General features: G+C 37.8%; 1 protein-coding gene across 6 annotated transcripts in view; it reads right to left on the reverse strand.

Moving 5' to 3' along the window:
• Positions 1–10,006, reverse strand: part of kat6b (K(lysine) acetyltransferase 6B) — a 40,553-nt gene extending 30,547 nt beyond the window's left edge. For 2 of the 6 annotated variants that reach the window (XM_051916408.1, XM_051916404.1), the window contains exons 1-2: positions 9,790–10,006; positions 5,924–6,795 (exon numbers count right to left, since the gene is read on the reverse strand). In XM_051916408.1, the coding sequence (XP_051772368.1) occupies positions 5,924–6,544 (621 nt within the window). In that variant the 5' untranslated portion in view covers positions 6,545–6,795; positions 9,790–10,006. The other 4 variants (XM_051916409.1, XM_051916407.1, XM_051916405.1 and 1 more) reach the window with 4 other exon arrangements.
• Between the last annotated feature and the right edge of the window lie 4,168 nt (positions 10,007–14,174).

Genomic DNA, 14,174 nt, shown 5'->3' on the forward strand with positions numbered 1-14,174 from the left:
CATTAATCACTATATTAAACTTGTTTAGGTGTAACAAAAGTAAAACTGAAAGGTTTAGAAGGTATCACTCCTCTACAGTCTACAGTTGATTAATTTTAAGTTATTCATGCACTTTTGGTTGCAACTAAACTTATGGCAAGATTCTGCGATTTCTTATAGAGACTAAAGTAAAATGCGCTGCTAAGACCAAAATGCTGTAATGACATTTCTAGAAAGTGAGCAAATTGCATCAGCCACAGCTGGTAAACAGTAGTCTAGTACTGATTCAACACCATTGCTGAAGAACAGATGTAATCAGCAAAGCTTTAACAGACCTTCATTGAATTACCATCTTTTAAACTAAGCAAGAGTTTCAAGAACGTCAAAAAGAGAGGCCAGCCATGAGATCTAATACACCTTCAACGCAAAATCTAATCCTGCCAGCTAATGGGACAAAAGAAAGCCGGATTTGGCCCTCTCTTTTCTCATAATTTAACCCCTCACAGAATATGATAAAGAGGCCTGGAGCAGCTGCAGACTGACCAGTCCCCAAGCACACAATTAACAACAAAAGAGCTCTTTTAATGCATTGAGCTAATCAGCAGCCAGCCCACTACTGCAGTCCCCCTGAACCATCTGCAAGACGGCAGACCGTCTCCGTGATTGTGAAAAAAAGACTGGCACCATACTATCATGTCCTAGGGTCAATGAAGCACATTGCTTAGCAACAGTCAAGCCCCCATGCATGGAAACCAAAAGCTTTTGCTTTCAAAGAGCAACTCAATAAGGAGTGGACAAGGGAATGTGCTCCAAGATTTGATTACCAAATGGCCTCCGATTGTTCACTGACCACTGTAGGAAAAGAGCATTAAGAGCCACCTAGTATGGACCTTAAGTGACCAGCAAGTAATTGACAATGAAACACTTTCTTTACATTTTCATTGGTCTATAGACTATTGATACATTGTGTCTAAACTATGTGTGACATGAAAGAGAGACTTATAAATCAACTATATGTAGCCCAAATGGAAAGACAAATGATGGATATGAAGTTTGGAAAAGATAATCTGCAATGCCATGACTAATGTAGGAATAATTTAAAAATTATTTTATTAAAGGATTAGTTCACTTAGTTCATTTACTCATCCTCAAGCCGTCCTAGGTGTATATGACTTTCTTCTTTCTGATGAACACAATCGAAGTCATATTAATAAATATCCTGATGCGTCCAAGCTTGAAAAGGGCCAACGAGATTGAAGCTCAAGAAAGTACATCCATCCATCATAAACGTACTCCACACGGCTCCGGGGGGTTAATAAAGACCTTCTGAAGAGAATCGATGCATTTGAGTAAGAAAAATATCCATATTTAACAAGTTATAAAATATCTAGCTTTCGGCAGACAGCCTTCCGTATTCAACTTAAGAAAGTGTAACACCTCTCACAGTTCAAAATGCTTACGCTACATCCTACGCCTTCCGTATTCAAGAGTAACTGACGCGACATATAAAAAAAAAATATATATATATATATATATATATATATATATATATATATATATATATATATATATATATATATATATATATATATGTGTAAGAAAAATATCCATATTTAACCAGTTATAAAGTAAAATATCTTTTTTTTTTTTTTTTTTTTTTTTTTTAATATATATATATATATATATATATATATATATATATATATATATATATATATATATATATATATATATATATATATATATATATATATATAAAACAAAAAAAAAACAAAGATATTTTACTTTATAACTGGTTAAATATGGATATTTTTCTTACACAAATGCATCGCTTCACTTCAGAAGGCATTTATTTACCCCCCAGAGGCGTGTGGAGTACTTTAATGATGGATGGATGCACTTTCTTGAGCTTCAAACTCATTGGCCCCGTTCACTGCCGTTATAAAGCTTGGACGCGTCAGTATATTTATTAATATAACTCTGACTGTGTTCATCAGAAAGAAGAAAGTCATATACACCTACACCTAGGATGGCTTGAGGGTGAGTAAATCCTGGGGTAATTTTCATTTTAAAGTAAACTAATGCTTTAAAATTACAGCTTTTTAAACAAATATTTAGAAGAAAAGGAACAGACAAGGTCCCAGTTGAACAGAATAACCATAAACATGACACCAGAAGGGGGTAACCTGTAGGATTCTACAAAAACACTGACATAGGTTATAATGGGCAATTCTATTAATGTTAGTTTCACATCTTCAGAGAGTGGAGCTCACAACAGGGCTCAACATTTGCCTAGAACAATGTAGGGATCTCTATCATTAAGCTTGCAAAGTAAAATAAACAAAATTTCAAAAATAAACCCATTTACTTTATTAATACACAATAATGGTCTTACTGAATGATTCATCAGTGCACATTATTCCAGTACTTTCCATTATTGTTTCAGTACTTGCTCACGTCACAAATCTATTACTTCAAAACAACCATTCTCCTCCAATCAGCATTCGGGCACATAATAGCCACTTTTCACAATGCACCAGGAATGTTTAACATTACAGAAGTACAATGGGTTGCAACTTTTGTTTCATGTTGACTTAAGATTTTTAAATATGGAAATAGCACCTGTAAAAATCATTGTACAAAGGTCTAGATTATGAAGCTGTAGGACAACATATGTGCACAGTAACTCGCAAAAGATCCTTCAGTGAAATAACACAGCTACTCCAACATCTGTAGCATATCATGCCCTCATTTAGAGAACTATCTTGGAGCAAACCAAAGATGATTTCGGAATAAAAACATGGTCTACTCATTTTTCACAGAACATTTCAATCACACAATGTTAAAATCAAACCCAAGTTCACTCATGTGGATGACAAAGCGGTTTGGGGGGAATGGTGAAGAAACCCTTTACCAAAACAATGAGTTGGGCTAAGGTTGAGAGATATTTCAACAATTTAGGACAACAAAGCCACTTTTGTATAGTTAAGACCTGGACTTCAACTTCCAAACAACTGACTTCCTAGATGTTACAACCTCTGAATGACGTTGGTGGCTCTAAGATAGTTCTTGTCAACGTGAGTATTTTTGGAAGGAGTATTTCTGTTCCTGACACTTGTTGTGTACACTAGCATTTGAAACCCTACTGAGGTCTCAAAACAACACTCCACACTAACAGGCAAAACTTTTGATAAAAATGCCACAAACAGTCTAACAATACACTCATGTCAAGATTCGGGTAGATAGTACACAATACTGATCTCACGATACCATATGGTCACAATACTTTAACAAGACAAAACAGATAGGGCTGCATGATTATGACAAAAAACATAATTGTCGATTATTACCTTGAAATTGTAATTGTGATTATTAATTATGATGATCACAATTTACATTGAATAATGTTTTAAATAGCTTTTTACCATTGTTTGAAGCAACTGCATGCCATATTTTTATGAAACATTTTTTTTTTTTTGATTTTCTATAGCATTAAGCCTCAAATGTCAACTGTACATTGGTTTGGTTTCTTCTTTAATAATAAAAAAAAATAAACACATGGGCCATTTTCCTGGTTACACTCACACCACTAGTAGGAACTCTGAAGTGACGTAAACTGTGCTTGTTGTGACTTATTCTGACGGCGCTAAGAAATTCAGCCAAATTCTGAGCACAGTGCTTGCATTCTCCGTCTTCATTAGTTTACGATCTGTTTAAAGGTCCTGTCTGATATGTTATTAGATAGAACCGTCAGATAGAACCGTTATACAAAGAAAGCAGACAGTATATGAAAAAGTATTAGCTTTTGCCGTGTGGTTGATGCTCAATGTCGCTAGCTGAGCAGAAATACAAAATCATGTTTCCCTTGGTCCACTCAAAGTCGCGCTGGATTTTCTCCTAGCGTAAGGTTGAGAGGTCCATCTATCACTGTTTTCCATGTTTGTAGAGTTAGTTCGTGGAGTAAATATATAGGCTGTGTACAAGGCTTTTTAAAAATGGTGGGTGCTGGTGTTTCGCATGCGTTTGATGAATCAGTGTATACTTGCTTCACTGGTAGTTCCTTTTGTGCTGGGTTAGACCTTTTACACTCTGAAGTAGTTGTGATTCGCCTCTCACAACGTACCATGCTCTAAACACACCTCTTAAGCACGCAGAATAATGTAAGTGGATCATTTTTTTTTGAACGATTACAAAATCATGGCATCCGTAATCGTGATTAGAAATTCGATTAATTGTGCAGCCCTAAAAACAGAGTTAAATAAGCTTTTTATTTATTAATTATTCATTAATTATTCATTGTTCGTTAAAAGGTTAAATTTGTATTATATCAGGGGTGGACTTGAATAGGCTTGGACTTGGTCTGGGTCCCCAATGCACAGGGCAATGATGACACCAGAATAGAAATACTCATGATTCTGCTTAGCTAAAAATACAGAATTATGTTAGACACACTTGCCTACACTATTTCCCTGACCCTTTTCCTTTCCTTTCCTTTTTTCAAGCCCCCCCCTCATAAAGACACTCTCAGACATGACCTTGCTTGCAAAATCCTATAAGATTTATTAAATACATTGTAATTAATACAGTACTATAACTATAACTATACAGTACTCAACTTCAAGGTGCTTCTCTTTGTGTTTCTAATGTGAAGTCTCTAAGAGGCATCTTAACTTGTTTGGTTTCATACTGTCAGAAGCCAATATTTTGAGTCACACAACACACTGGTCTCTCTTCATTACCTACCACTGCACTAGTGAATCCAAAGGCAAGATATGCCTCATCACATTGTCTTGAGGCTGTCTACACTGGACGCGACAAAGCGAACGTTCCAAATCCATTTGTCCTTTGTGTCAAAAGTTGCGTGAGCACTTGGGAATATGGCAGAAATAGAACAGGCATCAGTTTACTGTCGGGAATTAGCTGAGTCGCACAGAATCAGTATTCCACTGATTCTATTTGCTTTTGCTGCGTCATATTGCGCTGCTCGAGTCTGGTGTAGACACAATGTTTTGGTAGTTGTGATGTTTAAAGTAGATTAGTCATCTGTTTTACGTTCACCTGGCGCTGACAGTCCTTTCAAACCTTGTCCATACTTAGCACAGAACCATGTATCATTCACTTATATTTTTATGCTCACTGCAATACTCAATTCTGATTCTTCAATCACGCCACCTAGCAGTCTGCTATTCCACAACAACTGCCACAACTGAGTCATCTTGAGGTAATAAAAAAAAAGGTGAAATTAATATTTCGTATTTAATCATTTATTTTGGTGGCAAGAATAAATAAGCCGCATAATAAGTGGAATAATTTCACAGTGTGGCCGTGTAATACCCTGAAGAGGTTTCTTTTGCATAACAATCAGCTGACTGTACACTACCATCCTTTTTTAAAACTCTGGGCCCCCCAGTTTAGGAACCATTGCCTTATTTGTTGCTAAAATAAATTAATAAATCAAAACTAGGGATGTCCAATTCTGCTCCTGGAGGGCCACTGTCCTCCAGAGTTCAGCTCCAACCCCAATTAAACACACCTGAAGCAGCTAATCAAGGTCTTACTAGGCATACTATAAACTTCCAGGCAGGTGTGTTGAGGCAAGTTGGAGCTAAACTCTGCAGGACAGTGGCCCTCCAGGACCAAGTTTGGACACCCCTGGTCTAAACTTTCATTTTGGGAGAACTATACACAATACATATTGTCACTATCAACAATGCAGCAATGCAATAAATTGTGACAATATATTGTTACACCCCTAGCCACAAAGTGGGACCCCCCCCAAAAAAACACAAGTTCTCATTGTTGTTCAATGGTAAAAGTTGGTTTTACAGAAGTTATGCAACTTTTCACTTGCAGAAACGATAAAAAAGCAACACTAATATTCACATTCACGGCTTTTCACAGAAGCACACAGAGCTTATATGGATACAAAAAGTTCTAGACGTACCTGGTCTCTTTCATGAGGGAGTAGTGTCACAGGTGGGAGGTCGACAGCAAAGACCCCCAAACTCCTGAAGCATGCTTTTCCTCCCAGTCCACCACTGTTCATCCTGTAGAGCGGCCCATCCTTGAGCAGCCTCCCGTTGTTAACCGCCCGCTTAGCAGCTAGCCTCAGCCTCTGCTGAAACCTCGGGTTCGCCACAACATTCACCAGGTCGCCCTGGCTTCTAAGGAATCTCTCGATGTTCCTTAGAGATGAGCCAGCCGGGACGCCCAGACCTTCAATAGCCCTCCTAAGGATTTTATTCCAATCCACATGACGCAGATCTCCTGCAGGTATCACGGATCCAACTGAGACCGGTCCAGAGCCTCCCAGCTTGAAAGGCGCAATCCTTCCTGGGTTATCCGGGTCTTTGTACGAAGCGCACCCTTTGCTGGTAACCTTAAGGATGGATCCATCCTTCACAGCGAGCTCCAGCTGCTGGAGTACAACACCCTTGTCTAGTCCATGTGAGGTTGAGACGGCATGGCAAATCCGCTCCTCCGAAGGCCGCTGCTTCTGCCTTTTGATCTTCTGAATAGCCTCAAGAATCCACTCTGTGTACAGGGGATTGGCCAGTTTCACCATGGTGAAATAAGTTGTTTCATTAAGGTGTGATCCATGAATACATTCCTTTCTTTTAAGAGCGAACCATACGCATCAACAAACAAAAGCCAGCCATTAGTACATGCCGAACAGGATATGGGATTGATGTAACTCCTCAAAAATTAGACTGGCTATTCATTTCTTTTCCCCTTTGTTGAAAAAAAAAAAAAAATCCTTTGTGGTAGTAAAATCCAAAGTCAGAAGACTTGCTGAAAAATCCTTTTGAGTTACACCTGTGGGTGTGAAGAGAAGAAAAACAGAAAATCCATGTTACTTTGCAACGAAACAAACTCTCTTTGGAACCACTCCAGAACTAGTTACATGGGCACAGCAAACTTGACCTGGAGGGTTAGGCTAACCAACACTCCTGCTTGATAAAAACACATGGATTCTTACATCTCAAAGTGAAAAACAATGACAGTTATATATATATATATATATATTATATTATATATGTATATATGTGTGTGTGTGTGTGTGTGTGTGTGTGTGCGCGCAAGGATATAAGTGAAGGAATAGGACACGTGACTTTAGGTGTTAGGTGCACACATTCCATAAAAGGAAAAATCAACAGTCCAAACCAGACAGACCAGTACAACCATGAGATTATAGATGAACATGTTAAATCACATTTTCATCAAATGTGAGCCACTTTATGAGAATATTATAGCTGGTACTCAAATCTGCCTACACACACACACACATCAAAAATACTGCACATGTCTATGATGCCCATATATGCAGTTTAGATAGGCAGCTCACTAGCTCACTCTTTCTTCACTCCAAAACACTGACAACTCAACAACAATTTTATATATATACACACATACATATATATAAAGCTGCAAATTCAGCTACAGGCTAAAATGCAGTATCTCATGGAGAATACAACGTTATTAAGCTCATTTGTTCTTGATAGTGTAAAAACCTAAACAGCACAAGCAGGGGAAGAACAGTGCTGCGAGCAGCCAGCAGGTGACATGCATTGAACAATTTCTCAAGAATTCCTCCGCTCGCCAGCAGCAGCCGTGTAAACTCAACCACAACTTATCTGCCATAATATTGTTATATAAAAAGCCTCGCACACATACTGAGGGAAAAACTTGACCCATTCTTCTGAGATATTTGATCCGGCCTAAACAGATCCAAGAAAAGCTATGCTAAATAATTGAACAACACAACTCAGTTAGCCAGCAAAACAACCTCCAAATAACTCGAGTTTAGCTGGGAAGGCATGACAGCACACATAGGAGTGTTAGTGGATCATATAAAAAACAAAACAACCGATGGTAAAACAAAGTCTTATTTATCAACTGACACTCACTGATTTTTGGTGTTAAACTCAAACTTAAACGCACAAAATACAGTATTGTTTAAGGTCTGACACTTATTTAATCTATTTTGAAATCTCGTCTACACTTCCAGTTTTGGTCACAAACTACGACTTGGCCATGACATTTCACATTAAGAGTCTAGCAACATCATCTCAAATGCTGACAGCTAAAATAAAACACAGTATCTCAAACGCATACTGACATTCGTACTTCAGCTCGAGTCCTCTGATTAAAACCGAGATTGTGAGCTAAAGTCAGGCGAATCTCAGAAGCATTCAGCTTCTTATCTCCAGCATCGGCTTTCTAAACAGCCCCGGAGCTCAAGTCTAGCACGCTAAGCTAAAGCTGGCTAAATTAGGTTATGCTTTATGACTACTTCCGACAGATGACTATCTATAATTTATGATGACAAAGTCAACGCGTCAATTAACCTACGGTCTCGCAAACCTTGTTTTCTGGACGCTTTAATACGGTGGACAGGTCAGGTGACTTCGCCGCTTTGCCCGGTCGCGTTACTAAACAGACGCCATTTTGTTACAATGTTGTAGTTTACATGAATCCGACATGACACTGATTACAACCCAATGGAGTCTCATTAAACCTTACCTTCACAAAGACGGTCCCGCCCAAGAAACTTTAATATTGGTTAGAAAGGGCAAATACTTATCCCTGGTTTGATAAGCAAAGTGTCAATCACAAGGAAACAGTTCGGCCTCTCGAGGAATCGGTTGGCTTCATAATCTGTCAATAATCACTTGACCCGCCTCTTAAAGGGATAGTTCACCACAACTAAACATTCTGGCATCATTTACTCACTTGCATGTTTTTCCAAACCTGCATGACTTTCTTCTTCCGTGGAGCATAAATATGTGAGAAAATGATAGCCTTAGTCATTATTCACTTTCATTTTTTTGACATACAAGTGAGTTATAACTGAAGGCTGTCATTCTACATATCGCCTTTTAATCATACGGGATTATTACAACACGAGGGCTAGTAGATGAAGACAGTATTTTATTTAAAAAAATTTTTTTTTTTTTTTTTTTTTAGATAAACTATCCCTTTAATGTGAGAACTGATCTTTCGTTCGTACTGCGTTTGGAAATGCGACTCCGGGTATTCTATCCGTATTAGAAAAACAGGGATCAGGGATAGCGGTAATATTTTATAATCATGTAATCTAATGAGTTTAAAACTACTTGATGGCTCTTTAATGTAAGATCAACCGAAACTCGGTCTACACCTTTAAGAAGGCTCCCCCTTATGAGCATCGCACTACACTGCAATATGAGCAGATCGACCTAGTCACACTTTTTGGAGAATAATGTAATGGTGAATAATTAGTCCAAGTGCTCGAGTTATCTTTGGCATTCCCCGTACTGTGTGCACTGTAATCTAATCTAATAATTAGTTTGCACTTTACAAAAGACATGGAAGGCCATGAACTATCGAACGCGCGTACATCCTCACGAAGGTACTGTGCACGCAAATAGGCAACATTTGTAAACCCTGCGAATGTCTGCGATATTAAGCAGATGATGGCATATCATTCCCGTTATTCTGAAACACTAAAAAAGATGCAATAATGACCGCTGTTTGTTTACGCGCTAATGTCTAAAGCATGCAAAATGCACTCATATTTCAACATCAAGCAACTGAGAACAGATAGCATCTGGAAAATTCCATTTATGCGGGTCAAGCAGTAGCTTGCGATACTTGCGCGGTTCGTGTAACCCAATAACCTTAATAGCCCGAATTAATTTCTCCGCTCGCGTCAAGTTACATCACTCACGACAACTTAAACTTGAACGATTAAAACATGCCACCGATAACAAGCCACTCAAGACACCGCCGAGATAAATGCCCGACAACGCTGGCAAAGCGAACATTTACCTTTAAGTTCCTCGCGCGATCTCTCCACACTCCTCGTATAAGCAATAAAAACACGCTTATTTGCGAAGCTGATGATATATGCGTAAAGTAGCCTGATAAATCCAAAGGGGTCCTGTTTGATTCGGAAGATGAACGCACGCGTAGGCAGAGGGAACCTGATAACAACTAATTGAAAGGTTAATCTACATAGGAGTCTGTGACAAAGTAGTACCCTCCCCTTTCGGCACTCCATCAGCCACAGAGGAGGACTAACTCGCTGTAACCGCTATGTGACATCACATCGCTCATTGGGAAACAATGTACATTGTTTCAGACTACATGGCATGGGTGGGAAAAGAGAAGACATAATGTGCCCGGTCTGTGAAGAGGAAAAGGAAACTTTTAATATCACTTATTGGGATATGAATGTATGCATACAAAATCGTTTCTAAATCACCATGTGCAATCATACTGGATTTTGTAAATGCTCAAACTGAATGGCACAGATGAGAAACAAAAAACAAAAAACAAAAAAACAAGATACTGTATGATGTGCCATGTTTTTGAAGAAGTCGAAACTTTTAATATCACTCATACAGCATGGTACAGATCAATATCATGTGAATACAGGCATATATTCATAATTATATAATAAACGTTTCACACTGTTTAATTATATATGACTTTATAATTGCTCAGAAGGTGTTGCACATTTAATTGATGTTTGTTTGCAATATAAATACCAGCATCAATTAAATACAGGGAAATGTGCTTCACCACAGTTGGAACAACATGGAGTAAATCTAAACCATTTCATTTCTGTAACAATATTTACAACAAACCCCCCTGACAGTTTTCAAATGCACCTGAAAGCCTGTGGGTTCGCCCTGCGGATGAAAATTTGGTGTAGAGCAGGGCAATCTGAACCATGGACATGTTACTTTTTTTACTGTGCCTGAAAGGAAAACAAATTGCACACTAAATAAAACTTGAGCCATGTGGGATGTGGTTACAATTTGGCGAAAGCCTTCATATTGCCTTCCAGCAAAGCCTGATCAAGGTGATCTGACACCAAAGGGTTGTCTTGAGTTGTCTTTTTTGAAACCTGATTTACACAACAGTGTGAGCTACTTACAGCAGCTGGGTGTGATATACTAACACTATATATTGTAATAATATAAATACACTGTCCTTTTTAGTTTTGTATTTGACCTGTTATAGTGCTGTTATTTAAAGAGCCCCTATTATGGATTTTTGAAAATTACCTTTCATGCAGTGTGTAATGTAGCTGTATGTGAATGTAAACAGACCGCAAAGTTGTAAAGCTGAAAGTGCATTATAAATAAAGTTACTGTCTCAAAAGAAAGAGTCGACTCTGAACCGCTTAATCGAGTAGTTTTTTCGCGAAGTTCACACGTCACAAGTTAACACATTTGCATAATGTCCGCCTATGTTCTGCGCAGTGTTGCCAAGTCTGCAGTTTTCCCGTGGAATTGGGCTACTTTTACACTGTGGCCGCGGGTTGAATCGACCCAAAATAACGTGATATTTATTCCCTGGAATGCGAATTTTACCAGGGGAGTCCCACCAAAAATGCGAATTTTACCCCCCGGAATGCTATTTTTTACCGTGGTACCCCCCTGAAATGCAATAGACCCTTTTCATGGACTGTGATGACGCAATGACACGTAAATCCTGCAATGTTTTTTATATTTTCATTTAAAAAAAAACATATGTACATTTATAACAATATACTTAGTATATTATCTTTGCATCAAATTACAAAAACTTAGTTAACGCTGCTGTGAGGGTGTCTCTAATACAGCAGCTATGGGAGTGACAGTTAAAATGACATCTCTTCTGACTGCCGTTATCAATCGCTCTCTATTTTTTTCCTATTTATGAAAGTTATGAAAACACTATTGTGGAGTTTTTCTTTTGCTATTTGAGCAAATGGAAACACAAAAAATATATTTAATGTATTCTCTCATTCACTGCTATTCGGTTGTTAATCTGACGTCACGCAGCAGCGCTTCCGAGTCCAAACGCTTTATCTCATACCACAAGAAAACAACAAACGGTGCTAATATACACACGATACTACCAAAAAATTATAATCATAACCTTTATCTCCATACCAAAATTCCAGATGGCCAGACAGTGATTCACCTTTTATAAATCATTAAGATATTAATATCTGTAACGCTGTGAGCATGGAGACTGTTGTGTAGACTGTAAGTATTTTAAATGTTTAACTTTAAAATGTTAAATATTTATTTTGAATAAATAGCGCTCATAAACAGCCGTCGAGATAGCATTCTCAAGTGAAACGAGTCGAGGCTTGGACCCGGAAACGGCGTTCCTTACGTCACGACTTAACAAGCGGATAGAATTTTACCCAACTGTGACGACTTCCGCTCCTGAGAAACCCGGAAATGTGAAAAGGGTCTATTGGGCTAGTTTTGAGGAGCATTTGGGCAGGGTTTTGTTGTGAAAACCTGGCAACCCTGGTTCTGCGTGGACATCCCGCGAAAACATGAACTACCCTCAAACGCTGTAGCTCGTTCGTGTGGATAACATGTCGACAAGACGCTGTGCTTTGCACTGTGAAAGGAAATTCGGTTTTTATTTTCACTTCCAAAGCGTGAGGCTGTGAAAAATCAGTGATTAAAGATGGGACAGTACCTGCTTTAATTGGACCAACCTGCTCCTCAGAATCACAAACTGTAAGTGTGAATAATTATTGATGTATTTTATACAGTGTTCAAAATACATAGTTTTGTGTTTTACCTATATTGTGTATGTCTCCGGCTAACCGACATTATCAAAGTGAAAACACGTATCGGTTCGTAGCGCGTATCAAACTGCCTGTGGTGAACCATCGAAACACTTATCACATAACGAAGCCTCGTTTACTGAAATCACGTGACTTTCGCGCTCCGAACCACTGATTCGAAATAAAAGATTCATAAAGCTTCGAAGCTTAATGAAGCAGTGTTTTGAAATCGCCCATCACTAGATATTGTTGAATAAAGTCGTTATTTTGTTTTTTTGGCGCACAAAAAGTATTCTCGTTGCTTCATAACATTAAGGTTGAACCACTGCAGTCACATGAACTGTTTTAAATACATCTTTAGTAGCTTTCTGGGCATTGAAAGTGTTAATTGTCTTGTTGGTAATGCAGACCTCACTGAGCCATCGGATATCTTAAAAAATGTCTTCATTTGCGTTCGGAAGATGAACGAAGGTCTTATGGGTGTGGAACGACATGAGGGTGAGTAATTAATGACAGCATTTTCATTTTTGGGTGAACTAACCCTTTAAACATAATACCTGTCAATTCTCAGGTGATAACTGGCATTATTTTCAGCCCAAGAACCTTTTTGTGTGGCTATTACAAACCAGTGTTACTTATTTGTATGCTAAAAGGGAAAGAACATTTGTTTACAGTTTACGCAGATACATTCATGTTTGCATATTTCAACCACTGGCACATTCATATTCACAAGCAGACAGAGGCAGGATAAGTGCTCTGCACAAGAGTATAACAGCAGTAGGGTAAATAGATTAGCTTAATCTGATGACCTTCCAGATACTGGTTTTACTTTTCTAACTACATTGAATGTTCCAACTAAGCAAACACAATCATTTTCCTAGAATGCTACAGTATCAATATGTTTTTCTTCTTTTAAGTAATATAAATATAACATTATTTGCTATCACAGTGGACCAAACCAAATCAAATAGCTCTAAGTATATTAAGCATCAATCACTATGAAATGAATAAACTGAATAAAGGTCACATAGTTGCTGGTATATTCATAGTTTTAAATAAACTGCCTGTTGCTTTCCAAGTAAAATTATACAATTTGACAATTTTAATGAGATAACAGACATATAGCAAGTCGTGTATTGAAAACAATTTGCTACAGTGCACTTATTGTGTAGATACATTTATTTACATTGTACTTATATTTTAAACATACATGTAATTACAGTTGCACACTCTTAGAAGAAAAGGTTCTATATAGAATCTTAAAAGGTTCTGTCAGGCGCTTCAAATATAGAACCTTTTAGGGGGTTCTGTCATGTAATCATTTTATGGATTTAGTTTTAATTAATTTTGTTTAGATTTTTTTACTTTGAATGTATGAATTAAACAGCTTCTTTAAAGAACCTATTATGCCATAGAACCCTAGGACCAACCCTAGAACCCAAATTAACCTTCCCCTAACAATGTAATTAATTTTTGTATATACATCGGTAATTACACTGTCGGTAGGTTTGGGGGTTGAATTGTATAAAGTGCTATATAAATAAATATGACTTGAGAGGTACTTCCTCTTAGTCCGCCTGTAGTCAATAATTTTATCCCTTAAAACTCATCTTTGATCACCAAAATTACA

Source organism: Ctenopharyngodon idella, chromosome 13 (assembly GCF_019924925.1).
Source record: "Ctenopharyngodon idella isolate HZGC_01 chromosome 13, HZGC01, whole genome shotgun sequence".
In the NCBI taxonomy this organism is placed as follows: domain Eukaryota; kingdom Metazoa; phylum Chordata; class Actinopteri; order Cypriniformes; family Xenocyprididae; genus Ctenopharyngodon; species Ctenopharyngodon idella.